Consider the following 27542-nt stretch of genomic DNA (forward strand, 5'->3'; position numbering starts at 1 on the left):
GTCCATGTCCCTCGGTGTCCCCCAGTGTCCCTCCATGTCCCCCAGCGTTCCTTTGTGTCCCCCAGTGTCCCTCAGTGTCCCCAAGTGTCCCTCCATGTCCCTCCATGTCCTCCAGTATCCCTTTGTGTCCCTCCATGTCTCTCGGCATCCTTCTGTGTCCCTCCATGTCCCCCAGTGTCCCTCAGTGTCCCCCGGTGTCCCTCCGTTTCCCTCCATGTTTTTCCATTTCCCTAAGTGTCCCCTGGTGCCCCTCTATGTCCCCTGGTGTCCCCCAGTGTCTCTCAGTGTCCCTCAGTGTCCCTGTGTGTCCGTCTGCGTCCCTCAGTGTGCCCCCGGTGTCCCTCTGCATCTCTCGGTGTCCCTCCATGTTCCCTGGTGTCCCTCCATGCTCCTCAGTGTCCCCCAGTGTCCCTCCATGTCCCTCTGTGCCCCTCCATGTCCCCTGGTGCCCCTCCATGTCCCCTGGTGTCCCTGAGTGTCCCTCCGTGTTCCCTGGGTCCAGCACAGAGGGACAGGAGGGGCTGGCACTGTGTCACCATGTCCCCAAGGCGTGGGGCTGCAGCCGGTGGGGTTTGGGGCTGGGACAGCCATGGGGACAGGGACAGGAGGGGACAGGGACAGCAGGGGACAGAGCCTGGGCCTGGCAGGGGACAGGAGGGGACAAGGACAATGGGACAGGAGGGGACAGCCCCTGTGGCCCGCAGGGGACAGCTCCGCGCTCCGCGGAGGGAGGGGACCGGCGCCGTCCCCGCGCGGTGGCACTGACGGGCCCCGCGCGCCCCCCGGTGTTTGTCGCCGATGTCGCATCCGCCGCCAGCCCCGCTCGGCGTCCCCGCTGCTCATCCCTGTCCCGGGGACACCCCAAAGAGGGGACCCCCGTGTCCCACTCCCCATTGTCCCCCACGCCAGCGCCTGGGGACAAGGGACAAGGGACAAGCTTCGTCCCCGGCTGGGGACACCTCAAAGCCATTTCCAAAAGCTCGCAGGGGAGTTTGGGATTTGGGGATTTAGGGTTTGGGATTTGGGGTTTGGGATTTGAGGTTTGGGATTTAGGATCTGGGGTTTGGGGTTTGGAGTTTGAGATCTGGGATTTGAGGTTTGGGGTTTGGAGTTTGGGATCTGGGGTTTGAAGTTTGGGATTTGGCATTTGGGGTTTGGGGTTTGGGGTTTTGGGTATGGGGTTTGGGGTTTGGAGTTTGGGATCTGGGGTTTGGGATTTGGGATTTGGCGTTTGGGATTTGAGGTTTGGGATTTGGAGTTTGGGATTAGGGGTTTGGAGTTTGGAGTTCGAGGTCTAGGGTTTGAAGTCAGGGGTTTGGGATTTGGGATTTGGGATTTGGGGTTTGGGGTTTGGAATTTGAGGTTTGGGATTTGGATCCCAGGAATGCCGGTCCCGCCCCGTCTCGCGGCACGTGAGGCGCCCCCAGCAGTGGCAGCGCGTCCCCAAGGCCACCCCCGCCGGGTGACCCTGGCTGGCGGCCCCCAAGGCTGTCCCGGCCGGGGTGCCCTGCCCCGCGCCTCGTTATCACTTTCGGGGCACCCCCGCCCCTCTGCCAAGGCCGCCCCGGGTGTCACCTGTCCGGGGCCGCTTCGGGGCGGGCTGCGCCACCCCCGGCGGTGTCGCGGGCGGGAGCAGCTCCGGGAGCTCGGCATAAGAGCGAGGCCACCGCGTCCCTCGGGCCACCGTCCCCATGCTCGCCCGGGCTGTCACCGCGGCCGGAGCGCTGCGGGGATGTCCCCGAGCCGCAGCCGCGGGGTGTCGCCGGCTCGGCGGGGCTGTGGGCGCTGTCCCCCCGGCTGTGCCCCCGGCTGTCCCCAAGGCTGTCCCCAAGGCTGTCCCCTCGGCCCCCCGGCCCTTTAACCAGGTGCCGGGCGATTGGAGGGCGGGCTGGCTCAACCTGTACCGCTTCTGGAGGGAGGGCGGCCTCAGCAACCTGCACCTCAGCATGGCCGGCAAGTTCCGCCGCTTCGGGCCCATCTACAGGTCAGCTGGCCCTGTGCCCTCCCCGTGTCCCCTCCTCGTGTCCCCTGCTCGGTCCTCTCCCTGTGTCCCCTCCTCATGTCCCCTCCCTGGTCCTCTCCCCGTGTTGCCTCCTCGTTTCCCCTCCCTGTGTCCCCTCCCCGTGTTCCCTCCTGTGTACCCTCCCTCTGTGCCCTGCCCCTGTCACCCTCCCTGTGTCCCCTCTCCGTGTCCCCTGCCCGGTCCTCTCCCCGCGTACTTTCCTCGTGTCCCCTCCCTGTGTACCCTCCCTATGTGCCCTGCCCCTGTCCCCTCCCTGGTCCTCTCCCTGTGTCCCCTCCCCGTGTCCCCTCCCTGTGTCCCCTCCCTGTGTGCCCTGCCCCTGTCACCCTACCAGTGTCCCCTGCCCGGTCCTCTGCCCGTGTCCCCTCCCCATGTCCCCTCCCTGCATCCCTTCCCTGTGTCCCGTTCCCATGTCTCCTGCCCATGTCACCTCCCGTGTTCTCTGCTCCTTTCCCTTGTCCGATCCTCACCCTGTCTTCTCTCCCCGTGTCCCCTGCTCCTGTTCCCTCTCCTATCCCTTGCTCGGTCCCCTGTCTCTGTCCCCTCCCGTGTCCCCTGCCCTCTCCCCTCTCCGTGTGCTCTCCTATTGTCTCTCCCCATGTCTCCTCCCTGTGTACCCTATCCCTGTCACCCCTCCTGTGTCCCCAGCTCGTGTCCCCTCCCCAGGTCCCCTCCCCGTGTATTCTCCCTGTGTACCCTGCCCCTGTCACCCCTCTGTGTCCCCTGCCCGGTCCTCTGCCCCTGTCCCATGCCCATGTCCCCTCCCTGTGTCCCCTTCCCAATCTTCTGCCCGTGTAGTCTCCTCTTGTCCCCTCCCGTATCCCTTGCTAGGTCCCCTCCCGTGTCCCCTCCCATGTCCCCTGCCCATGTCCCCTGCTCGTTTTCCCACCCCCTGTCCCCTGCCCGCTCTCCTGCCCCTGTCCCCTCCTGTGTCCCCTGCTCATGTCCATTGCCTGTGTCCCTACACCTGTCCCCTCCCTGTGGCCCCTGCCCAGTCCCCTGCCTCTGCCCCCACCCATGTCCCCTCCCCGTGTCCCCAGCTCGTGTTCCCTTCCCCCATCCCCTGCCCATGTCCCCTGTCTGTGTCCCATCCCCATGTCCCCTGCCCATGTCCATTGCCCATGTCCCCTCCCCATGTCCCCTCCCGTGTCTCCTGCCCTATCCCCAGCCTGGCCGCGTTCCCAGTGCGGGGCTGAGCTGCTGGAGGAGCCTGGCCCATCTTGGGGACACCGTGAGGGACAAGAGAGGAGGGGACAGGGACAGAGGGACAAGAAGGGGCAGGTCCTGTGCCTTGGGAGGGGACAGGGACTGTGTGACAAGGTGGGACAGATGCTGTGCCCTGGGAGGGGACAGGGACTGAGGGACAGGAGGGAACAGGTCCTGTGCCCTGGGAGGGGACAGGGCCTGTGGGGTGGGAGGGGACAGGGACCGTGAGGGTCAAGAGGGGACAGGGACTGTGGGTCAGGACCCTGTGGATGCGGAATTTGGGGATAATGGGAACAGGACATTTCCATGGGGACAGGACAGGACATTGCCATGGGGACAGGACACTGCCATGGGGACAGGAGAGACAGGAGAGGACATTACTATGGGGACAGGACAAGCCATTGCCATGGGGGACAGGACATTGCTATGGGGACAGAACATGGCCATGGGTGACAGGACAGGACATTGCCATGGGGGACAGTACAGGACAGGACAGGACACTGCCATGGGGACAGGGAAGGACATTGCCATGGGGACAGGGCAGGACATTCCCATGGGGACAGGAGAGGACATTGCAAATAGGAACAGGACACTGCCATGGGTACAGGACAGGACAGGACATTGCCATGGGGACAGGACCCTGCTATGGGGGCAAGACAGGACATTGCCATGGGACAGGACGGGGCATTGCCATAGGACAGGACACGACATTGCTATAGGGACAGGACAGGACACTGCCATGGGGACAGGACAGGACATTGCCATAGGGACAGGACACTGCCATGGGGATGGGACAGGACATTCCCCTGGTTCAAGGCCCCCCAGGTCGGGGTGCTGACGCTGTGTCCCCAGGGAGAAGCTGGGCACCTACGAGAGCGTGAACATCGTCACCCCCGGGGACGCGGCCACGCTGTTCCAGGCCGAGGGGGCCCTGCCCGAGCGCTTCCGTGTCCCCCCCTGGGTGGCCTACAGGGACTTCCGCAACAAACCCTACGGCGTGCTGCTCAAGTGAGTGACACCCCAAAAACCCCAAAAACAGAGCAGGGACCCCAAACCCTATGGCATGCTGCTCAAGTGAGTGAGGATCCCAAAAACCAGGTGGGGACCCCAAAAAGAGAATGGGGACCCCAAATCCCCAGGAGTGGAGACCCCAAATCCAGCCTCCTCAAGTGAATAGGGATCCCAAATCCACACAAGTGGAACCCTAAATCCGAGCCCCTCAAGGGAGTGGGGACCCCAAACCTGGGCTCCTGATGCTCCTTAAGTGAGTGGGGATCCCAAATCCCAGCTCCTGTCACTCCTCAAGTGATTGGGGGACCCCAAATCCCCTCAAGGGACTGGGGACCCCAAATCCCCTCTGGTGATTGGTGGACCCCAGTTCTGGGCTCCTGATGCTCCTCAAGTGAGTGGGGACCCCAAATCACGTCAAGCCAGTGGGGCTCCCAAATCCAGGCCCCTCAAATAAGTGGGGACCCAAATCTGGGCTCCTCAAGTGATTGGGGGACCCCAAATCCCTTCCAGTGAGTGGGGATCCCAAATCTGGATTCCTCAAGTGAGTGGGGACCCCAAATCCCAGCTCCTGTTGCTCCTCAAGTGAGTGTGGACCCCAAATCCCCTGCAATGAGTGGGGACCCCAAATCTGGATTCCTCAAGTGAGTGGGGACCCCAAATCCCCTCCTGAGAGCTGGATCCCAATTCTGGGCTCCTGTCCCTCCTCAAGTGATTGGGGCCCCAAATCTGGACTCCTCGAGTGATTGGGGGACCCCAATTCTGGGCTCCTGATGCTCTTCAAGTGTGTGTGGACCCCAAATCCCTTCAAGTGATTGGGGGACCCCAAATCCAGTGGGGACCCCAAATGTGGGCTCCTCAAGTGATTGAGGGACCCCAAATCCAGTGGAGACCCCAAATGTGGGCTCCTCAACTGATTGAGGGACCCCAAATCCAGTGGAGACCCCAAATCTGGGCTCCTCAAGCGATTGGGGGACCCCAAATCCAGACCCAGCCGTGACAGTCCCAGCGCAGGGCGCATGGCGTGGCCGGAGGGCCTTGGGGACATTGTTGGCGCTCTGGGGGTGACAGTGGCCGCGTGCCCCGCAGGACGGGCGAGGCGTGGCGCTCGGAGCGGCTGCTGCTCAACAAGGAGGCGCTGGCGCCCGCGGCCGTGCCCGGCTTCGTGCCCCTGCTCAGCGCCGTGGGCGAGGATTTCGTGCGGCGCGCGCGGGCCCAGGCGCGGCTCAGCGGCTGCTGGAGCGGCGACTTCAGCCAGGAGCTCTTCCGCTTCGCCCTCGAGTGTGAGTGACACGGGGCACCCCAAAAAATACCACAAAAGGAGCCCAAAAGAAGCCCAAAAACCACAAAAAAAACCCCAAAAAACCTCCAAAGAATCCCAAAAGAGCCCCCCAAAAAACCAAAAAAAACCCCCCAAAAAACCCAAAACCCAAAAAAGCCCCAAAACAAAAAAAAAACCACCAACAACCCAAAACCCCAAAAAAAACCCCAAACAAAAAAAAATCCCAAAGAAATCCCAACGCCCTCCCCCAAAAAACCCCAACCCCCCCAAAAAACCCGATCCCCTCAAAAAAACTCTAGAAACCCCCCAAAACACAAAAAACCCCCCAAATCTCCAAAAACCCCAGAAAACCAACAGTCCCCCCCAAAAAACCCTAAAACCCCAAAAAACCCCCAAAACCTAAAAAAACCCAAACAACAACAAAAAAACCACCCAAATTCCAATGCCCCCTAAAAAACCCCAAACCCCAAAAAAGCCCCAAACTCCCCCCAAAAAAAATCCAGAACATACCAACGCCCCCCCCAAAAAAACCCAAAAACCCCCAGAAAACCTTAACCCTCTCAAAAAAACTCTAAAAAAATCCCAAAACCACCCAAACCTCCCCCAAACCCCCCCAAAAACCCCAGCCCTCCCAAAGAAACCCCAAAAAACCCAAAAACCAAAAAACTCCCAACATTCCCCACCAAAAAAAACCCAAAAACTAAAAAACCCCAACAATCAACCCCCCAAAAACCCCAAACAAACCTCCAATCTCCCCAAAAAAACCCCAAAACACACAAAACCTCAAAAACCCCAGAAGAACACATAAAAAACCCCCAAAGCCCCCCAAAAAACTCAAAAAAGCCCCCCAAAGGAAAAAAAAACCAAACAAAAATCCTCAAAACCCCCAAACTCCCCAAACCCACCAACTCTGGCCTCAGCAATTGGCCAAGGGAGAGTGAAGAAGGGTGTCCCCTCTCCTGGTGGGATGTCCCCAGAGCCCCCACACTGGTGGCACAGCAGCCATTTGTCCTTCCCTGGCCACCAGCTGGTGACAATCCCAGCCCCTCAGGGACAAACAGGAGCCAGGCCAGGCCTCCATGGCCACAGCAAGGCTGGAGGTGGCCTTGGGGACAGGGACGTGTCCCTGACGGTCACTGGGTGCTCCTGGGCCAGGTCTCCATGGCCTTGGGGACAGGGACATGTCCCTGACAGTCACTGTCCCCCAGCTGTGTGCCACATGCTGAATGGGGAGAACCTGAGGCTGGTCCCTGTGGCCATGGGGATAGGGACAAGGACATGTCCCTGACTGTCCCTATCCCCAGCTGTGTGCCACATGCTATACGGGGAGCGCCTGGTCCCTGTGGCCATGGGGATGGGGACAGGGACAAGGATGGGTCCCCCATGGTCCCTGTCCCCAGCCATGTGCCATGTGCTGCATGGGGAGGTCTCTGTGACCATGGGGACAAGGACAGGGATGGGGACTGGGACAGGGACAATGACATGTCCCTGACTGTCCCTGTTCCCTGCAGTGTGCCATGTGCTGTAAGGGGAGGTCCTTGTGGCCATGGGGACATGTCCCTCATGGTCCCTGTCCCTGTCCCTGTCCCTGTCTCTGTCCCTGTTCCCAGCCATGTGCCATGTGCTGTACGGGGAGGTCCCTGTGACCATGGGGACACATCCCTGACTGTCCCTGTCCCTACCCTGTCCCCAACGGTGTGCCACGTGCTGTACATGGAGGTCCCTGTGGCCATGGGGATGGAGACAACGACAATGACATGCCCCTCACTGTCCCTGTCCCATCCCCAGCCATGTGCCATGTGCTGTACGGTCCCTGTGACCATGGAGACAATGACTATGACATGTCCCTGTCCCCAGTGGTGTGCCACCTGCTGTATAGGGAGCGCCTAGGGCTGGTCCCTATGGCCATGGGGACAATGACAATGATGTGTCGCTGTCCCCAGTGGTGTGCCACGTGCTGTACAGGGAGCACCTGGGGCTGGTCCCTGTGGCCATGGTGATGGGGACAACGACAATGACCTGTCCCATCCCCAGCCGTGTGCCATGTGCTGTACAGGGGGTACGTGGGTCTGTGCCCTGTGGCCATGGGGACAATGCCAATGACAGTGACATATCCCCATCCCTGTCCCCAGCGGTGTGCCATGTGCTGTACGGGAAGCGCATGTGGCCATGGGGACAAGGACAATGCCAATGACATGTCCCATCCCCAGTGGTGTGCCACGTGCTGTACGGGGAGCGCCTGTGGCTGGTCCCTGTGGCCCTGGGGACAGTGACAATGAAAATGACAATGAAAATAACAATGCCAATGCCAATGCCGTGTCCCTGTCCCTGTCCCCAGCGGTGTGCCACGTGCTGTACGGGGAGCGCCTGGGGCTGCTGCAGGATTTCGTGCAGCCCGAGGCCCAGCGCTTCATCGAGGCCGTGTCGCGCATGTTCCACACCACGGCGCCCATGCTGTACCTGCCGCCCGCGCTGCTGCAGCGCCTGCGCAGCCACACCTGGCGCCAGCACGTGCAGGCCTGGGACGCCATCTTCTACCAGGGTCAGTGCCACCACCCCGTCACCACCCCTGCCACCTCTGGGGACACCTCGCCCTGACACCTCACCCTGCCACCTCGCTCTTTCACCTCACCCTGTCCTCTTGCCCTGCCACTTCTGGGGATACCTCTGGGGACACCTCACCCTGTCACCTTGCCTTGCTACTTTGCCCCAACACCTTGTCCTGCCACCTCTGGGGACACCTTGCCCTGCCACCCCTGTGGTCACCCCGTAACCATTTTTTCACCCATTTTCCCCACCCCACCCCACAGACACCTCAAACCATCTGAAACCACCCCCGACAAATCCCGCTGCAGCCCATCTTCCATCATTCCACTTCTCCAAAATTCCCGACCTTTCTCACAAACCCACCCTCCAAAACTCATTCCCCACCCAGCTTATCTCTCAACATCATCCATCCTCTTCCAGAACATTCCTAAATCAACGTTTCTTACAAACCTTCCAAAACACCCAACCTTTCCTACAAACCCATCCTCCAAAACTCATTTCCAGCCCAACTTCTCTCTCAACTTTATCATCCTCTTCCACAACGTTCCTAAATCAACATTTCTTACCTCAAAATTTACACATAAATATTAAACTCTCCTACAAATCCATTTCCCCCACGCTGACACCTCCGGGGGGTGACACTGATGTCCCCTCCTCGGTGTCCCCGTGTCCCCCCAGCGGACAAGTGCATCCAGAATGTGTACCGGGACCTGCGGCTGTCGCGCAAGAGCCGCCAGGAGCACGTGGGCATCCTGGGCAACCTCATCCTGCGCGACAAGCTGCCCCTGGATGACATCCGCGCCAGTGTCACTGAGATGATGGCAGGGGGGGTGGACACGGTGCGGCCTGGGGATGGGACAGGGACAAGGGCCTGGATGGGGTGGGGAGAAGGTCCTGGGTGGTGATGGAGAGACAGGGAGAAGGTTCTGGATGGTGATGGGACAGGCATGGAGAAGGTCCTGGGTGGTGATGGGACAGGGAGAAGGTCCTGGTTGGGACAGGGAGAAGGTCCTGGTTGATGCTGGGTGGGACAGGGAGAAGGTCCTGGGTGGTTCTGGGACAGGCAGGGAGAATGTCCTGGGTTGGACAGGGAGAAGGTCTTGGTTTGGGGCAGGGAGAAGGTCCTGGTTGATGCTGGGTGGGACAGGGAGAAGGTCCTGGGTGGTTCTGGGACAGGCAGGGAGAATGTCCTGGGTTGGACAGGGAGAAGGTCTTGGTTTGGGGCAGGGAGAAGGTCCTGGTTGGTGTTGGGACAAACAGGGGAAAGGTCCTGGCTGGTGATGAGTGGTCAGGGAGAAGGTCCTGGGTGGGGCAGGGAGGGAGAAGGTTCTGGATTGGGCAGGGAGAAGGCCGTGGGTGGTGTTGGATGGGTCAGGGAGAAGGTCCTGGACTGGACAGGGAGAAGGTCCTGGTTGGTGATGGGTGGGACAGGGAGAAGGTCCTGGTTGGTGTTCGGTTGGGCAGGCAGGGAGAAGGTCCTGGGTGGGGGAGGGAGAAGGTCATGGGTGGTGTTGGATGGTCAGGGAAAAGGTCCTGGTTGGGGTTGGTGTTGGTGTTGGGACAGGCGGGGAGAAGGTCCTGGATGGAGCAGGGAGAAGGTCCTGGTTGGGGTTGGTGTTGGTGATGGGACAGGCAGGGAGAAGGTCCTGGGTGGGGCAGGGAGGGAGAAGATTCTGGATTGGGCAGGGAGAAGGTCCTGGTTGGTCTTGGAACAAGAAGGGGGAAGGTCCTGGCTGGTGCTGGTTGGGACAGGGAAAAGGTCCTGGGTGGTGATGGAGGGGCAGAGAGGGAGAAGGTCCTGGATGGGGAAGGGAGAAGGTCCTGGTTGGTGTTAGTACAGACAGGGAGAAGGTCCTGGTTGGTGATGGGTGGGACAGGGAGAAGGTCCTGGATGGGACAGGCAGGGAGAAGGTCATGCCTGGTGCTGGTTGGGTCAAGTGGAAGGTCCTGCTTGGTGTTACATGGGGCAGGAAGAAGGTCCTGGTTGGTGATGGGTGAGGCAGGGAGAAGGTCCTGGATTGGGCTTGGAGAAGGTCCTGATTGGTGATGGGTGAGGCAGCACCAAGCCAGGCAGGGAGAAGGTTCTGGCAGCACTGAACAGGTCCTGGCAGCGCTGAGCAGGTCCTGGCAGTGCTGAGCAGGTCCTGGCAGCACTGAACAGGTCCTGGCAGCTCTGGGCCAGCAGGAGCAGGTCCTGGCAGCTCTGAGCAGGTCCTGGCAGGGCTGAGCACATCCTGGCAGCACTGAGCAGGTCCTGGCAGCTGCGGGCCAGCAGTAGCAGGTCCTGGCAGCTGTGTCCCCTGTGTGTGTCCCCCAGACGTCCATGACCCTGCAGTGGGCCATGCTGGAGCTGGCGCGGGCCCCGGGCGTGCAGGAGCAGCTGCGGGCCGAGGTCCTGGCAGCCAAACGCGAGGCGGGCGGAGACCGCGAGAAGATGCTGAAATCCACACGGCTGCTCAAGGCCGCCATCAAGGAGACACTCAGGTGAGGAGGAGGAGGAGGAGGGGCTCAGGTGAGGAGGACACGCCCACTCTCCCCGGAGTGTCCCCAAGGCCGCGGTGTCACTGTCACTGTCGCGCAGGCTGCACCCGGTGGCCGTGACCCTGCAGAGGTACACCACGCACGAGGTCATCCTGCAGGACTACTGCATCCCGCCCGGGGTGAGGGGACACCGGGACATGGGGACACGGGGATGGGGGGACACAGGGAAATGGGGATAGGGGGACAGAAGGAGAGTGGGACATGGGGATATGAGAAGAGTGGGACACAGAGAGAGGTGGACACGGGGAAACGGGGACAGGAGTGACATGGGGACACGGGGATGTGGGGACATGGGAACATAGGGACATGGGGACAGGGGGACACGGGGACACTGGGAGATGGGGAGATGGGAACATGGGGACAGAGGGGATGTGGGGACACAGGGATGGTGGTAACATGGGGACAGAGGACACGGGGAGATGAGGACATGGGGAGATGGGGAAATGGGGATGGTGGTGACATGGGGGCAAAGGGGACAGGTGGACATGGGGTCATGGGGATGTGGGGACTGGGGAACGTGGGGCCATGGGGACAGGGGACAGGGGGACATGGGGAAATGAGGACATGGGGAGACAGGGATGCGGGAACATGAGGGCATGAGGACAGGAGGACGTGATGATACAAGGACACGAGGACACGGGGACACGGGGACATGTGTACATGAGGACACAAGGACACAGGGGTATAAGGACACGAGGACATGAGGACACAGAGGCATGAGGACATGGGGATGTGGTGACACAGTGACACGGTGACACAATGCCCCTGCCCCCTGTGGGACATGGGGACATGAGGGACACAGAGACGCAGGGAAGCAGGGACATGAGGACACGAGGACATGAGGATGTAGTGATACAAGGACATGAGGACATGGGGACATGGGAACATGGGGACATGAGGACATGGGGAAACAAGGACATGGGGACACAGGGACATGAGGACATGGGGAAATGAGGACATGAGGACATGAGGACATAAGGACATAAGGACATAATGATATAAGGACATGAGGACATGGGAACATGGGGACATCAGAACATGGGAACATGGGATGTGGGGACGTGGGGACATGAGGACATGGGGAAACAGCAATGTGGAGACACAGAGACATGAGGACACCAGGATACAGTGACACGGTGACATGGTGACACGCTGTCCCTGTCCCCGTCGCCCCGCAGACGCTGGTGCAGGTGGGTCTGTACGCCATGGGCCGTGACCCTGCCGTGTTCCCGCGGCCCGAGCGCTTCCTCCCGCAGCGCTGGCTGCAGGCCGGCCCCAAACCCTTCCTGGGGCTCGGCTTCGGCTTCGGGCCCCGCCAGTGCCTGGGACGGCGCATCGCCGAGCTCGAGATGCAGCTCTTCCTCATGCACGTGAGTGGCCCCTGTCCCCAGCGCTGGGGGACAGCGTGGTGGCCGCAGGGTCTGTCACACAGGGTCCCTGATGTGAGGGGACAGTGTGGTGGCAGTGGGGTCCATCCTGCGGGGTCCCCAACACGAGGGGACAGCAGAGTGGCTGCAGGGTCTGTGCTGTGGGGTTCCCAACATGAGGGGACAGTGCCATGGCCACGGGGTCTGTCACACAGGGTCTCCAATATGAGGGGACAGTGCCGTGGCCACAGGGTCTGTCCCACAGGGTCCCCGATGTGAAGGGACAGTGTGGTGGTTGTGGGCTCCATCCCCATGGGCAAGGGGACAGTGCAGTGGCTGTGGGGTCCATGACACAGGGTCCCCGATGTGAGGACACAGGGTCCCCGATGTGAGGACACAGCACGGTGGCCACAGGGTTTGTCCCATGGGGTCCCCAATGCCAGGTCCATCCCTGTGGAGTCTCTGACACGAGGGGACAATGTGGTGGCCATGGGCTCCATCCCCGTGGGCAAGGGGACAGCAGGGGGGGCTTGGGGTCTGTGCTGTGGGATCCCCAATATGAGGGGACAGCGTGGTAGCCATGGAGTTTGTCCCACGGGGTCCCCAATGCCAGAGGATAGTGTGGTGACAGCGGGGTCTGTCTCACAGGGTCCCTGATGTGACAGGGCAATGCAGTGGCCACAGGGTCTGTCCCCACAGGGTCCCTGACATGAGGGGACAGTGTGGTGGCTGCGGGGTCCATCCTGCAGAGTCCCCAACAGGAGGGGACAATGAGGTGGCCATGGGCTCTGTCCCTGTGGGTGAGGGGATAGTGCAGTGGCTATGGGGTCCATCACACAGGGTCCCCAACATGAGGGGAGAGCGTAGTGGTCCTGGGATTCGTCCCATGGGGTCCCCAAAGCCAAGTCCATCCTTGTGGAGTCCCTGACATGAGGGGACAGCGTTGTGGCTGTGGGGTTTGTCCCACGGGGTCCCCAATGCCAGGGGACAGCATAGTGGCCATGGGGTGCATCCTGCAGGGTCCCCAATGCCAGAGGACAGCGCAGTGGCCACGGGGTCCATCACACGGGGTCCCTGAAGCAAGGGGACAGTGTGGTGGCTGCAGGGTCTGTCCCACGGGGTCCCCAACATGAGGGGACAGCATGGTGGCAGTGGGGTCCATCCTGTAGAGTCCCTGACACAGGCAACAATTCGGTGGCCACACGGTCCATAACACGGGGTCCCTGCTATGAGGGGACAGCGCGGTGGCTGCAGGATCTGTCCTGTGGGGTCCCTGATGGGACGGGACAGCGCGGTGGCACAGTATCCACCCTATAGAATCCTGGTTTGTCTCGGCTCAGAGTGGCCTCAAAGGTCACCCTGGGCCTTGCACTGGTGTCCCCAAAGCCCCCGGCCCCATGGCCATGTCCCCTTCACCCCAGATCCTGGAGAACTTCAAGATCGAGACCATGCGGGCCGTGGAGATCGGCACCAAGTTCGACCTGATCCTGATCCCGGACCGGCCCATCCAGCTGACCCTGCGGCCCCTCGAGGGCCAGCCCTGAGGAGGGGACACCAGGGGACACCCCCATGTCCCCCATTTGGGGACAGTGGGGACGCTCCCGGGGCCATGGCCGCGGCTCAAGACTGCGCTGTATGGGGCAGACAAAGCAGGGCCGCCCCACAGGGAGGGGAATTTGGGGGGGTTTGGGGGTCCCCTCTGGCTGCTGGGGGTGCCCCGAGCCTCTGGAATGTCCTGGAGCCTCTGGAATGTTCTGGAATGTTCAGCCTGGCCTCCGCTCCATGGGAAAGGACAGGGGGGCAGCACCCAGGGGGGATCAGAAAGGGCCTGAAGGGTCTGGGGGCACAGGGGGCACCCATGGGGGCAACCAGCCCCCTCTGGGGAGGGCAGGGGACACTGGGGACACCAGGGACATTGGGGACACTGGGGATAATCGGGACACTGGGGACACCGGGGACACTGGGAACACTGAGGGACACCAGGGACATTGGGGACATTGGGGCCATTGGGAACACTGGGAACATTGGGGACACTGGGGACATTGAGGGCATTGGGGACACCGGGGACACTGGGGACACCAGGGACATTGGGGTCAGTGGGGACACTGGGAACACTGGGGGATGCTGGGGACACTGGGGATACTGGGGACATTGGGGACACTAGGGGCATTGGGGACAATGGGGACGATCGGGACACTGGGGACACTGAGGGACACCAGGGACATTGGGGCCATTGGGAACACTGGGAACATTGGTGACACTGGGGACATTGAGGGCATTGGGGACACTGGGGGTCAGTGGGGACATTGGGGGTCATTGGGGGCATTGGGGACACTGGGGACACTGGGAACATCGGAGACACTGGGGACATTGGGGGGTCACTCCCAGGGGAGGGCTCTGGGGTGGGCAGGGGCACACTAGGGTCACTGGGGACACTGTAGGACATTGGGGACAATGGCAATACTGGGGACACTGGGGGACACTGGGGACCCTGGGAGTCATTCCCAGGGGAGGGCTCTGCAGTGGGCTGTGGGACACTGGGGACACTGGGGACATTGGAGATATTGGGGTCACTGGGTATACTGGGGACATTGGGAGGCTCTGGGGACACTGGGGACATTGGGGACGCTGAGGGTCATTGGGGTCGTTGGGGTCATTGGGGACACTGGGGGTCACTCCTAGGGGAGGGTTCTGGGGTGGGCAGAGGCACACTGGGGACATTGGGAACACTGGGACACTGGGGACATTGTTGGTCACTGTAGGTCACCGGTGTCACTGTAGGTCACTGTAGGGTCACTGGTGTCACTGTAGGGTCACCGGTGTCCCCTGTCCCCGCTCACCAGGCCCAGGCCGTGCTCTCGCAGGCGCGTCTCCAAATCCTGCTGGCCCCGGGCCCAGCTCTGGGCGGCCTCCTGCAGCTGGACAGACCCAACCGGCTGGGACTGACCCAAATGGGCTGGGACAGACCCAAAATGGGCTGGGGACCCCAAAATGGGCTGGGACAGACCCAAACCGGGCTGGTACAGACCCCAGACGGGCTGGGACAGACCCCACATGGGCTGGGGGATCCCAAACTGGGTCAGGGGACCCCAAACCACCATGGGGGACCCCAAAATGGGCTATGTGACTTCAAAACACGATAGGTGACTCCAAAACAGGCTACGTGACCCCAATTCAATCTGGGTAACCCCAAACCACTCTAGGTGACCCCAAAGCATGCTGAGTGACCCCAAAATGCTCTAGGTGACCTAAAATGCACTGGGGGACCCCAAACATCCCTGGGGGGCCCAACCAGCACTGGGTAACCCCAAATCGCGCCAGGTGACCCCAAAACACATTGGTGATCCCAAAACGGGGGTGACCCCAAAACACATTGGTGATCCCAAAACGGGGGTGACCCCAAAGCCACACTGGGTAACCCCAAACCACGCTGAATGACCCAAAACGTGTTGGGTGACTCCAAAAGACACTGGGTGCCCCCAAACCACCCTGGGTGACCCCAAACCACCCTGGGTGACCCCAAACCCCAGTCTGTGGCCCCACCCCGCCCCGCGGTGCCCACCTGCCTCTCCAGCGCCCGGGCCCGGCCCCGCTCCCGCTCCAGCCCCGCCAGCAGCTCCAGCTTCTCCCCGGGCCCCAGGAGCCGCTGCGGGCACGGGAGAGGCGGCTCGGGATCGGCCCCGCGCCGCGGCCACCCCCGGGACGGGTCCCCTCTGTCCCCAGTGTCACCCCCGGGACTGGTCCGGCTGTCCCCGATGTCACCCCCGTGTCCTGTCTGTCCTCTGTGCCACCCCCGGCACGTGTCCGGCTGTCCCCTCTGTCCCGGTGCCAGCCCCGTGTCCCCTCTGTACCCGCTGCCACCCTGGAACAGGGTCCCCTCTGTGCCCAGTGTCACACACGGTGCCGTGTCCCCTCTGTCCCTTCTGTCCCCTCTGTCCCCGCTGCCACTTCTGTGTCCCCTCTGTCTCGGTGTCACCCCCGGTGCCGTGTCCCCTCTATCCCCATTACCGTCCCCGGGCCTAGTGCCCTCTGTCCCCAGTGTCACCCCCATGTCCCCTCTGTCCCCGCTGCCACCCCCGGAGCCGTGTCCCCTCTGTCCCGGTGTCACCCCCGTGTCCCCTCTGTCCCCGCTGCCACCCCCGGAGCCGTGTCCCCTCTGTCCCCGGCGTCATCCCCGTGTCCCCTCCCGCTCTCACCGCGGCCCGGGCGGGTCCCGCCGGCTCCTCCCGCAGCCGCTTCTGGGCCAGCAGCGCCGCCAGGGTGGCACCTGCGGGGTGGCACCGGTGAGGTGGCACCTCTGGGGGGACACTGGGGACATTGTCCCGTGTCCCTCCCGGGGCAGGGGGACAGCGAGCCCCGGCGTGTGCCGTGCCCGGGGGCTCGGGAATGAGGGGGGGACAGGGAGGGCTGGGGACATCACTGAGTGTCCCTGTCTCTGTGTCCCCATCTATGGGACCCTCCTGCCCATCCTGGACCATTCCAGTCCCCAGGGAGGGTTGGGGATATCCCAGGGAGAGCTGAGGATATCTCTGAGTGTTGGGGACATCCCTGAGTGTCTCTGTCCCCTACTGCCCACCCGTAGGTCCCTCCTGCTCGCCCTGGACCATCCCAGGGAAATCCCCGAGTGTCCTTGTCCCTGTGTCCCCATCCATGGGTCCCTCCTGCCAACCCTGGACCGTCCCGGAGACCCCCTGAGTGTCGCTGTCCCCTCGCAGCCACCCCGGGCCATCCCAGGGACAGCTGGGGACACTCCCGAGTGTCGCTGTCCCCCGCACGCACCCGCGGCTCTCTCGGCGCTCCTGTCCCGCAGCAGCAGCCGCTCCATGGCCTCGATCACCTGGGCACAGGGCACCGCTGTCCCCGTGTCCCCAGCGCCATGCTCAGCCCGTGCAGGGCCGAGCCGAGCTGGCGGTGTCCCCAAACCCGTCCTTGTCACGCGGGCCGTGTCACCTTGTCCTGCTGTCGCAGCGCCCGCTGCAGCGCCCCGGCCTCGGCCGCCCTGTCCTGGCAGCGCCGCCGTGCCAGCTGCTGCCACTGCCGCCGCTGGAGCAGCACCAGCTCCTTCTCGCGGTCGTTCTTCTGCGGGAGAAGCCCCGGGAGTGCCGGGCACGGCCCCGGGACAGCCCCGGGACAGCCCCGGGTGCCACCGTGCCCGCCGTGCCCGCCGTGCCCGCGGGGCCGTACCCGGATCAGCTCGTTCTGCAGCCGCTGCACCCGGTCCCGCAGCGCCCGCAGCTCCAGCGCGCCCGCCGCCAGCTCATGGGACAGGGTGGCTGCGGGGACAGCGCTGTCACCACCCGGGGTGGCAGTGCCCAGTGTGTCCTGCCTGTTCCTATGGTGACACACCGTGTTCCGGTCACCCACCCAGGGTGGCAGTGCCCAGCGTGTCCTGCCTGTCCCCATGCTGACATGCCACAATCTGGTCACCCACGTAGGGTGGCAGTGCCCAACTCATACCCCAAGGTGGCTGTAAGGAAGCACCATGTCCCTGTCACCCTGTCACTGTCACCCAGGCAGGGTGGCAGTGCCCAGCATGCCTTGCCCATCCCCATGGTGACATGCCACATCCCTGTCACCAACTTGGGGTGGCAGTGCCCAGCATTTCCTGCCTGTCTCCAGGATAATGTGCCATGTCCCTATCACCTAGGGAGGGTGGCTGTGCCTGGCCTACCCTGACTGTCCCCAGGGTGACATGCCACATCCCTGTCACCCACATAGGGTGGCAGTGCCCTGCATGTGCTGCCCATCCCCAGGGTGACACACCATGTCCCTGGCAGTGCCCAGGGTGCCCTGCCCTTGCCCAGCACGCACCCAGCCTGTCCAGCAGCTCGTCCCGGGTCAGCACGTCGGTGTCGGTGCCGCGGAGCTGGGCCGGCTCCCGCAGCCGGGCCAGGCTGTGCCGCAGGTGCCCGTTCTCCGCCTCCAGGCTGGTGACGCGGCGGCGCAGGGACAGCAGGTCCCCCGCCATCCTCTGCAGAGCCAGGTGGTGGCTGCCACCACCCTGGGGACCAGAGCAGGGCTGGCACTGCTGGACAGACAGGGATGTACCCCCTGGTCCCAGGGATTGGCTCGGGATGAGGGTCAGACACACCATGGGGGAGCTGAGAGATGTGCAGATTGTCCCCTGCTCTTGTCACCATCCATGGATCCATGGATCCATCCATCATCCATCCATCCGTCCATCCATCCACCCACCCATCCATCCATCCATGGATCCATCCATCCATCCATCCATCCATCCATCATCCATCCATCCATCCTTCTGTCCTTCCCAACCTTCTCCTCTCCTTCCACTTCCCCATCTCCCTCTTTTCCCTTTTTTCCCACCCACCCCCTGTGGAATGTGGGGTTGGACCAGGGACCCCCAAATTTGGAGCTTTTTGGGGCTTTCCAGCTCTTTAACAGAGGGATGGGGTGAAGAACAACAGAGGGATGAACATTCCCAAAGATTCTCCTGGATTTTTTTGGCTCGTGTGTGGCTGGAGATGCTGGGGACAGGGGGAAGAATTCCTGAGGAATTACCCCTGGATCCCCCGAAGGATCTCGGTGGCTGCAGGGGAGCCACATGCCTCTGGAATGACCTCAGGAATGGCCTTGGCCACTGGCCTGGCAGGGGGTGACAGCCCTGGGGGACCCTGGGGACAGGGAAAGGGGGGGCAGGAGCAACCAGAGGCTCCAATCCTTCCTCCACATCTGCTGGGAGAGGGGAAATCCAGGAATTGCTTCATTCCCAAGATGAACAGCAGCCAAGCCCGTGGCTGTCCCCTCCCAGGCTGCCCTGGGGACATGGCTGTCCCCTCCCTGTGTGTCCCCCGTGTCACTCACCGGCTCCTGGGGGTGTCCCGAGCTCTCCTGGGAGCGGGCAGGGACAGCCGGGCAGGCTGGGGCAGGCCGGCGCTCCAAGGGCGATTCCAGGCTCGGGATGTTCCCCTGCCTCCGGAGCGGCTCCAGCGCGGGCAGGGCCCGGCCCGGGGCTGGCAGGGACATCCCTGGGGGGGACACAGCTGGCAGGGACAGCAGGGACAGCGGTGGGGACAGGGATGGGGGTGAGGGTGAGCAGGGTGAGGGTGAGGGTGTCCCAGTCCTGTTCCTGGTTCTCCCATTCCCAATCCTGCTCTGTCCCATTCCTGCCATGTCCCATTCCCAATCCCATTCCCCATTCCCATTCCATTCCCATTCTCATTCCCTGTCCCAAACCCGTTCCCATTCCCATCCCTGATTCCACTGTGTCCCATTCCTATTCCCCATTCCTATTCCCCATTCTCATTCCCCTCCCCGTTCCCATTCCCATTCCCATTCCTTTCCCATTTCCAATCCCACCGTGTCCCATTCCCATTCCCAATCCCATTCCCTGTCCCAAACCCATTCCCATTCCAAATCCCATTCCCTGTCCTATTCCATTCCCATTCCCAATCCTGTTCCCATTTCCATTCCATTCCCATTCCCAATCCCACTGTGTCTCATTCCCATTCCCATTCCTGATCCCATTCCCATTTCCAATCCCCATTCCCATTCCCTGTCCCAGACATATCCCCATTCCCATTCCAAATCCCGATCCCCATCCTGATTCTGATCCCACCGTGTCCCATACCCATTGCCATTCCTGATCCCACCATGGCCTATTCCCATTCCCAATCCCATTCCCCATTCCCCATTCCCATTCCATTCCTCATTCCCATTCCCTGTCCCAATCCCGTTCCCATTCCATTCCCATTCCCAATCCCACCGTGTCCCATTCCCATTCCTGATCCTATTCCCATTCCCATTTCCAATCCCCATTCCCATTCCCTGTCCCAAACATATCCCCATACCAAATCCCATCCCTGATCCCGCCGTGTCCCAATTGCATTCCTGTTGCATTCCTGTTCCCATTCCCAATCCCATCCCCATGCCCATTTCCCATCCCCATCCCTGTTCTCATTCCCAATCCCATCCCTGATCCCGCCGTGTCCCATCCCCATTCCCATTCCCGGTCCCATTCCCACTCCTGTTCCATTCCCATTGCCATTCCCCCTCCTGATTCCATTCCTATTCCCGAACCCAAACCCTTCCCAAACAATTCCCAGGAATCCCTGGAATCCCGGGGACCGCGGGGATCCCGGGCACTCACGGGGCGGTGCCGGGAGCGCAGCGGGAGCACGAGCCGCCGTTCCCGGGATGTTTCGGCAGGAGCAGGAGCCGCCGTTCCCGGGATATTTTGCAGGAGCCGCCGTTCCCGGGCAGTTTTCCCGGGATGTTTTCCCGGAGCAGCCGCCGCCGTTCCCGGGGCTCGCGCGGCTCCCGGCGCCGTTGCCACAACAGAGCGGAACCGGCCCCTGGGAACCCCGCCCGGAGCGGCTCCGGTCCCAAAACCCCGCGGGGATCCCAAATTCCAACGAGGGAACTCCAGGGGTGATCCCGAAATCCACCCGGGGCAATTCCAGGTGATCCCAAAATCCATATGGATAAATTCCAAGGACACCTCGGGGATTCCAAAATGCACACGGAGCAATTCCAGGGATGATCCCAAAACCTGCATGAAGGAATTCCATGTGATCCCAAAATCCACATGGATGAATTCTAGGGACACCCAGGTGATCCCAAAATCCACACAGGGCAATTCCAGGGACACCCCAGGTATCCCAAAATCCACACAGGGGAATTTCAGGGGATCCCAAAATCTGCACGAGGGAATTCCATGTGATCCCAAAATCCATATGGATGAATTCTGGGGACAGCCAGGTGATCATAAAATCCACACAGGGCAATTCCAGGCACACCCCGGCGATTCCAAAAACCACCCAGGTGACCCCAAAATCCACGTGAGGGAACTCCTGGGGATCCCAAAATCCACACAGGGCAATTCCAGGGGTGATCCCCAAATCCACATGGATGAATCCCAGGGACACCCCAGGGATCCCAAAATGCACACAAGGGAATTCCAGGTGACCCCAAAATCCACACTGGGTAATTCCCAGTGACCCAAACACATAAAGATAAATTCCCAGTCACCCTAAACCCCACCTGGATAAATTCCCAATGATCCCAAACCCCACCTGGATAAATTCCCAGTGACCCCAAACCCCACCTGGATAAATTCCCAGTGATCCCAAACCCCACAAGGATAAATTCCAGGTGGCCCCAAACCCCACCTGGATAAATTCCCAATGATCCCAAACCCCACCTGGATAAATTCCAAGTGACCCCAAACGCCACAAGGATAAATTCCAGATGATCCCAAATTCCATAAGGATAAATTCCCAGTCACTTCAAACCCACAAGAACGAATTCCAGGTGACCCCAAACTCCACAAGCACAAATTCCCAGTGACCCCAAACCCCACCTGGATAAATTCCAGGTGGCTCCAAACCCCACCTGGATAAATTCCAGCCCCACCCCGATCCCTCCCCACCCCAGCCCGCTTTGGGGTTGATTTCCCCGCAGTTTTGGGGATTTTCCAGGCATTTTCCGCTCCATCTTTTCCCTGAATTCTCCCCGGATCTCTCAGCGCCGCCGCTTCCTGCGGGAGGCAGGGATGAAAGGCCGGGAACGCAGCTTTGAAATTCCACTTTTGAATATTTATTCCTTTTTCCCCCTGATCTTTCCCGAGCCTCTGAAGCTCTGGGATCCTTTCATCCATTCCCGCTCCTTTCCACATTTGCTCATCCCGAATATTTATTTTTTTTATTTAGTTTTTCTTCCTAATATTTGTTTAACAAATCGCTCCGTGGGGTTTCCGTGGATCCCTCTGCAGGCGGGATGGAAAATCGACCTCAAAACCACCCCAGAAGGCCCCAAGGTGTCCCCAAAACCGGAAGATTTGGGGATATTTTAGGGATAGAGGGGGGAAAGCAATGTTTTCCAATTTTTCCACATTTTTCCCAGATTTTCCCGCATTTCACCCCCATTTTTCCCATATTTTTCCCACATTTCCCCTGTTTTTCCAGGATTTTCTCCATGTTTTTCCCCACATTCATCTCGTCCCTCATTTTTGCCACATTTCCCCCCATTTTTCCAGATTTCCTCCCATTTCCCCCCACGTTTTTGCCCCATTCCCCCCCATTTTCCCACATTGTCCTCCTGTTTTTCCCAGATTTTCTCCACATTTTCCCCCTATTTTTCCCACATTTCTCCCACATTTTTCTGCATTTGGTCTCTATTTCCCTCCCACATTTCACCGACATTTTTTTTCCACATTTCCCCCCCATTTCTCCCCACATTTTTCCACACATTTTCCCCACATTCTCCCCCCCACACTTTTGCCACATTTCCCCCCATTTTTCCCCATTTCCTCATACATTTCCCACAAATCCCCCCCCCCATTTTTCCACATTTTGTCCCTATTTTTCCCATATTGCCTCTTTATTCCCCCCCCCTTTTTTCCCAGATTTCCCCCCCATTTTCCTCCTCCATTTTTGCCACATTTCCCCCCTATTTTTCCCAGATTCCCCCTGCATATTCCCCCCATTTCCCCCCCATTTTCCTCCTCCATTTCCCCCTCCTTTTCCCTCATTTTTCCCGGATTTTCCCCTCATTTTTCCCAGATTTTTTTCCCTATTTCCCCCTGATTCCACCCTTCATCCCACGGGAATATCTGAGCAAATTAAGACATCCCAAATTCCCCAGGGCCTCACAAACTGTGACAGGTGAAAATAAAAGGGAAAATTGGAATTTTCCCCCTTCTCTGATCTCTTTTAATCCTCATTTTCCCCCTTTTTTCCTCAGATATGTAAATGGCAGTTTATCCCATCTTCCCAACAATTGGGGAATTAGGGCCGCCACTCCCCCCGTGGGATTATCCCGGGATTATCCCGGGATTATCCCGGGATTATCCCGCTGAGCCAGGAAATCCCAGCGGGGATTTGGGGAGGGGATCCCTGGAGAGAGGGATCCCAAGCAAGGCAGGAATGGGGGAAAAAATGGGGAATAAAAATGAGGGAAAAATCCGGGGGAAATGGGTGGGAAATGGGTGAGAAATCTGGGAAAACTGGGGGGAGAATGTGGGGAAAATTGGGAGGGAAATGGGGAAAATCCTGGGAAAATGTAGAGGGAAATGGGAGGGAGATCTGGGAAAAGTAGGGGGGAAATGTGGGAAAAAGTGGGGGGGGAATTTGGAGAAAATGGGTGGAAAATCTGGGAAAATGTGGGGGGAAAATTAAGGAGAAAATCTGGGGAAAATTGAGGGGGAAATGTGGGGAAAATGGGGAGGAAATGGGGGGAAAATTAAGGGGGAAATAGGGAGGAATGTGGGGAAAAATAGGGGGGAAATGAGTGGAACTTTCGGGGAAAACAGGGGGGAGGAAATCCTGATGAAAAACTGGGGGCAAAAATGAGGAAAAATGAAGGGGAAATTGGGAAAAATGTGGGGAAAATGGGGAAGGAATGAGGGGGGAAATGAGGGGGGAAATGGGGGAAAATGAGGGGGAAATGTGGGGAAAATTGGGGGGAAAATGGGGGGAAAAGTGGGAAAAAGGGGACGGAATGAGAGGGGGAAATTAGGGGGAAAATGAGGCGAAAAATGGGAGAAATGGGGAGAAATGTGGGAGAATGTGGGGAAAATACAGAGAAAATGGGGAGAAATCTGGGGGAAATGGGGGAGGAATGGGGGGAAGTGGGGGAAATGAGGGGGAAATTGGTGGAGAATGTGAGGAAATGGGGGGAAATGGGGGGAACTGGGGAAAATGGGAGAAATGAGGGGGGAAATAGGGGAAGAATGTGGGAAAATGGGGGGAGAATGTGGGAGAAATGAGGGGGGCAATGGACGATAAATTAGTGGGGAAATGAGGGAAAAATGGAAGAGGAAAGGGGGGAAATGTGGAGAAATGGGGGAAAAGGCGTGGAAATACGGGGAAGATGGGGAAAATTGGGAAAAGGGGGGAAATGCGTGGAAAATCCAGGAAAAACAAGGGGAAACCACAAAATCCCGTAGGGAAAACGCTGTTTCCCCCTCCTACCCCTGAAATCCCGGCGTTTTCCCAATTCCGGGGGGAAAAAATTGAATTTTTTTGCAGTTTCTCCCCTCAGCCTCAGCCTGGGGTTTATCTGATGGAACTCGGGCTGAACTCGCTTATCCCAATTCCAGGCCGGAGTTAATTGGCTCGGGGGTTAATTGGGAGCGTTCCCGGAGCTGGGGCTGCTGATAGCGGCGGTTTGTGGGATCTGAGAGGCGCTGGAATTCTCCCCGTCCCGCCTGCCAGGCCGAGATAAGGCTCGGGAGGAGCTCGGCTCAAAGAAAGCAGGAAAAATGAAAGGGAAAATGGGAAAAAGGGGAAGGGAAGGAGAAAAAAAATTAAAGGAAATGGGAAAAAACGGAGGGAAAAGAGAGAGGAAAAAAGGGAGGGAATAAAAAGGGAAGGAATGGAAAGAAGAAGAAAAGAAGGAGGGATAAAATGAACAGAAGAAGGGAATAGGGAAAAGAGAAAAGAGAAAAGGGAAAAGAGAAAAGAAAAAGGAGAAAAGAAAAAAGAAAAAAGAAAAAAAGAAAAAAGAAAAAAAGAAAAAGAAGAAAAAAAGAAAAAAGAAAAAAAGAAGAAAAGGAAAAAAGAAAAAAAGAAAAAAGAAAAAAGAAAGGAAAAAGGAAAAAGGAAAGGAGAAAAAAATCAAGGAAAGGAGAAAGAAAAAATGGAGGGAGGAAATGGAAATGAAAGGAAAGAAGGGGGAAAAGAGGGGGGGAAAGGAGGGAAAAGAGAGGAAAGGGGGGAAAAGGAAAGGAGGAAAAAAGGGAAGGAAAGGAGAGAGGAAAAAAGGAGGGAAAAGGGAAAATGAAAGGAAAGAACGAAAAAAGAAGGAAAAAGGGAAAAAAAGAGGAAAGGGGAAAAAAGAAAATAAGAAAAAATGAAAAGAAAAGAGGAGAAAACAGAAAAGAAAGGAGGAAAAAAAAGAGGAAAGGAGGAAAAAAGGAGAAAAAAGCGACAGCCCCATAAGGAGAGGATCACCCCAAATCCCTCCTGGGATCAAATGGGGGTTTCTGGGTCACCCCAAATCCCGCCTGGATGGAGCCGTGGCGTGGGGGCCGTGCCCAGCCCCGCTGTCCCCCTGTCCCAGCCTTGTCCCCAAATTTCCCGGTGGCTTTTCCCGTCCCCAGCCCGGCGGGGACACCGCGGGTGCGTTCGGGGTTTGCTGTGAGCCCCGCGTGACGGCAGCTCATTAACGGGAGCCTTTAATTAATCGGGGCTGTATCCCCACCCCAAAGCGCCGTTCCCGCTGCGCACGGCCGCGAGATGGCGCTGGAAGCTCAGCCTCATCCTTATCTTCACCCTCATCTTCATCCTCACCTTCATTTTCATCTTCACCCTCATCTTTTATACCCATCCTCATTTTCATCCTCATCCTCCTTCATCTTCATCCCCATCCTCATCCTTTATCCTCATCCTCATCCCCATCTTCATCTTTATCCTCTTCATTGTCCTCTTCACTCTCATCTTCATCCTCATCCCATCCTCATCTTCATCCTCATGCTCATCTTCATCTTTACCCTTCATCTTTGTCTTCATCCTCATCCTCAACTTCATCCTTATCCTCATCTTCATCTTCTTTATCCTCATCTTAATTCTCATCTTTACCTTCATTCCCATCCTCATCTTCCTCTTCATCTTTATCCTCATTCTTCATCGTCATCTTCATTCTCATCTTCACCTTCATCCCCATCCTCCTCATCCTCACCTTCATCCTCATCCCCATCCTCACCCTCACCCTCTCCTGCTCCCTCCTTTCTCCTCCTCCTCCTCACTCTTCCCCTCTCCCTTCAGAGAACTCTCTCCCCTTCCCGCACCTTCTCCCCATGCTCCATCCCTCATCCTCCTTCATCTTCATCCTCCTCCTCAACTTCGTCCTTATCCTCATCCTTCATCCCCATCCTCATCTTTATTCTCATCCCCATCATCTTCATCTTCCTCTTCATCTTTATCCTCATCCTTCATCGTCATCTTCATTCTCATCTTCATCCTCATTCTCATCTTGATCCTCATTCTCATCTTCACCTTCATCCCCATCCTCATTCACATCCTCATCTTCATCCTCCTCATCCTCATCTTCACCCTCTCCCTCCCTCTCCCGTCCTCTTCCTCACTCTTCCCCTCTCCCTTCAGGGAACCTCTCCACTTCCCGCACCTTCTCCCCGTGCTCCATCCCCCCTCATCCTCATCTTCACCCTCACACTCATCTTCATCTTCATCCTCATCCTCCTTCATCTTCATCCCCATCCTCATTTTATTCTCATCCCCATCATCTTCATCTTCCTCTTCATCTTTATCCTCATCCTTCATCGTCATCTTCATCTTCCTCCTCACCCTCACCCTCTCCCTCCCTCTCCGTGTGCTCCCTCCTTTCTCCTCCTCATCCTCCTCCTCACTCTTCCCCTCTCCCTTCAGAGAACCTTCTCCCTTTCCCGCAGCTTCGCCTCGTGCTCCATCCCCCTCATCCTCATCTTCATCCCCATCCTCATCTTTATTCTCATCCCCATCCTCATCCTCATCTTCCTCTTCATCTTTACCCTCATCCTTCATTGTCATTTTCATCCTCATTCTCATCTTCACCTTCATCCCCATCCTCATCTTCATCCCCATCTTCATCCTCACCTTCATCCTCCCTCTCCCCCACTCTCTCCTTTCTCCTCCTCACTCTTCTCCTCTCCCTTCAGAGAATCTCTCCCCTTCCCGCACCTTCTCCCCATGCTCCAACCCCCCTCATCCTCATCTTCATCCTCATCCTAATTCATTTTCATCCCCATCCTCTTCCTCTTCATCTTCATCCTCATCCTTCATTGTCATCCTTCATTTTTCATCCTCATCCTTCATTGTCATCTTCATCCTCATCTTCACCTTCATCCCCATCCTCATTCATATCCTCCTCATCTTCATCCTCATCTTCATCCTCACCCTCTCCCTCCCTCTCCCCACTCCCTCCTTTCTCCTCCTCCTCCTCACTCTTCCCTCTCCCCTTCCAGCACCATCTCCCCGTGTTCCATCCCTCATCCTCCTTCATCTTCATCCCTGTCCTCATCTTTATTTTCATCCCCATCCACATCTTCCTCTTCATCTTTATCCTCATCCTTCATCATCGTCTTCATTTTTATCCTCATCCTTCATCGTCCTCCTCATCCTCCTCTTCATCCTCATCTTCATCCACATCTTCCTCTTCATCTTTATCCTCATCCTCATCCTTCACACCCCTCTCCCCCCTCTCCCCGGGGCCGATTTTTGGGCCAATTTCCGGCTCTTTTCGCCCTTTTCCTTTTTGTCCACCGCCGTGCCTGGAACAAAACACCGGCGACAGGAGGGGAAAAAATAACAAATAAATAAATTTAAACACCCCCAAAAAATACATTAAACCCCCCCAAAAATAAATTAAACCCCCCCAAAAAAATTTTTATTTATTTTTTCCCCCAGGGCCGCAAATCCCGGCAGGTCAGGGGGGAAGGCGGGGTGGGAGGGGGGAGGAAGGCTCAGAGGAGGAGGAGGAGGAGAACAAATGTTTGAAGAGGCTGCAGAAAAAATCCGCCCCCGCGATCGTTAAGTGCTGCTGTAAATTATTCATCGGGAGAGGCTCGGGAGAGGCCGCGAAACGCGGGCAGGGAAAAAGGGGAAATTCG

At 58.6% G+C, this 27542-nt stretch overlaps 2 protein-coding genes across 2 annotated transcripts; one reads left to right on the forward strand and one right to left on the reverse strand.

Moving 5' to 3' along the window:
• The first annotated feature begins 1691 nt into the window (after positions 1-1691).
• LOC128934994 (cholesterol side-chain cleavage enzyme, mitochondrial) lies at positions 1692-13518 on the forward strand. Its single transcript, XM_054272962.1, has 10 exons — positions 1692-1784; positions 1833-1984; positions 4082-4237; positions 5327-5520; positions 7858-8061; positions 8745-8905; positions 10384-10550; positions 10648-10726; positions 11786-11977; positions 13396-13518. The coding sequence occupies exons 1-10, from the start codon at positions 1692-1694 to the stop codon at positions 13516-13518; spliced, it is 1521 nt and encodes a 506-aa protein (XP_054128937.1).
• Positions 13519-14787: 1269 nt separating this feature from the next.
• CCDC33 (coiled-coil domain containing 33) lies at positions 14788-25609 on the reverse strand. The gene is made up of 9 exons (XM_054272484.1): positions 25516-25609; positions 18800-18948; positions 17786-17975; positions 17159-17247; positions 16925-17053; positions 16754-16811; positions 16171-16241; positions 15537-15584; positions 14788-14892 (listed from the first exon to the last, which is right to left on the reverse strand). Exons 1-9 carry the CDS (start codon positions 25607-25609, stop codon positions 14788-14790), a joined length of 933 nt encoding a protein of 310 aa, XP_054128459.1.
• Positions 25610-27542: the final 1933 nt, after the last annotated feature.

Source organism: Melozone crissalis, unplaced genomic scaffold (assembly GCF_028551555.1).
Source record: "Melozone crissalis strain CALT ecotype California unplaced genomic scaffold, PUWL_Pcris_2 ptg000014l_1, whole genome shotgun sequence".
Classification (NCBI taxonomy): Eukaryota; Metazoa; Chordata; class Aves; order Passeriformes; family Passerellidae; genus Melozone; species Melozone crissalis.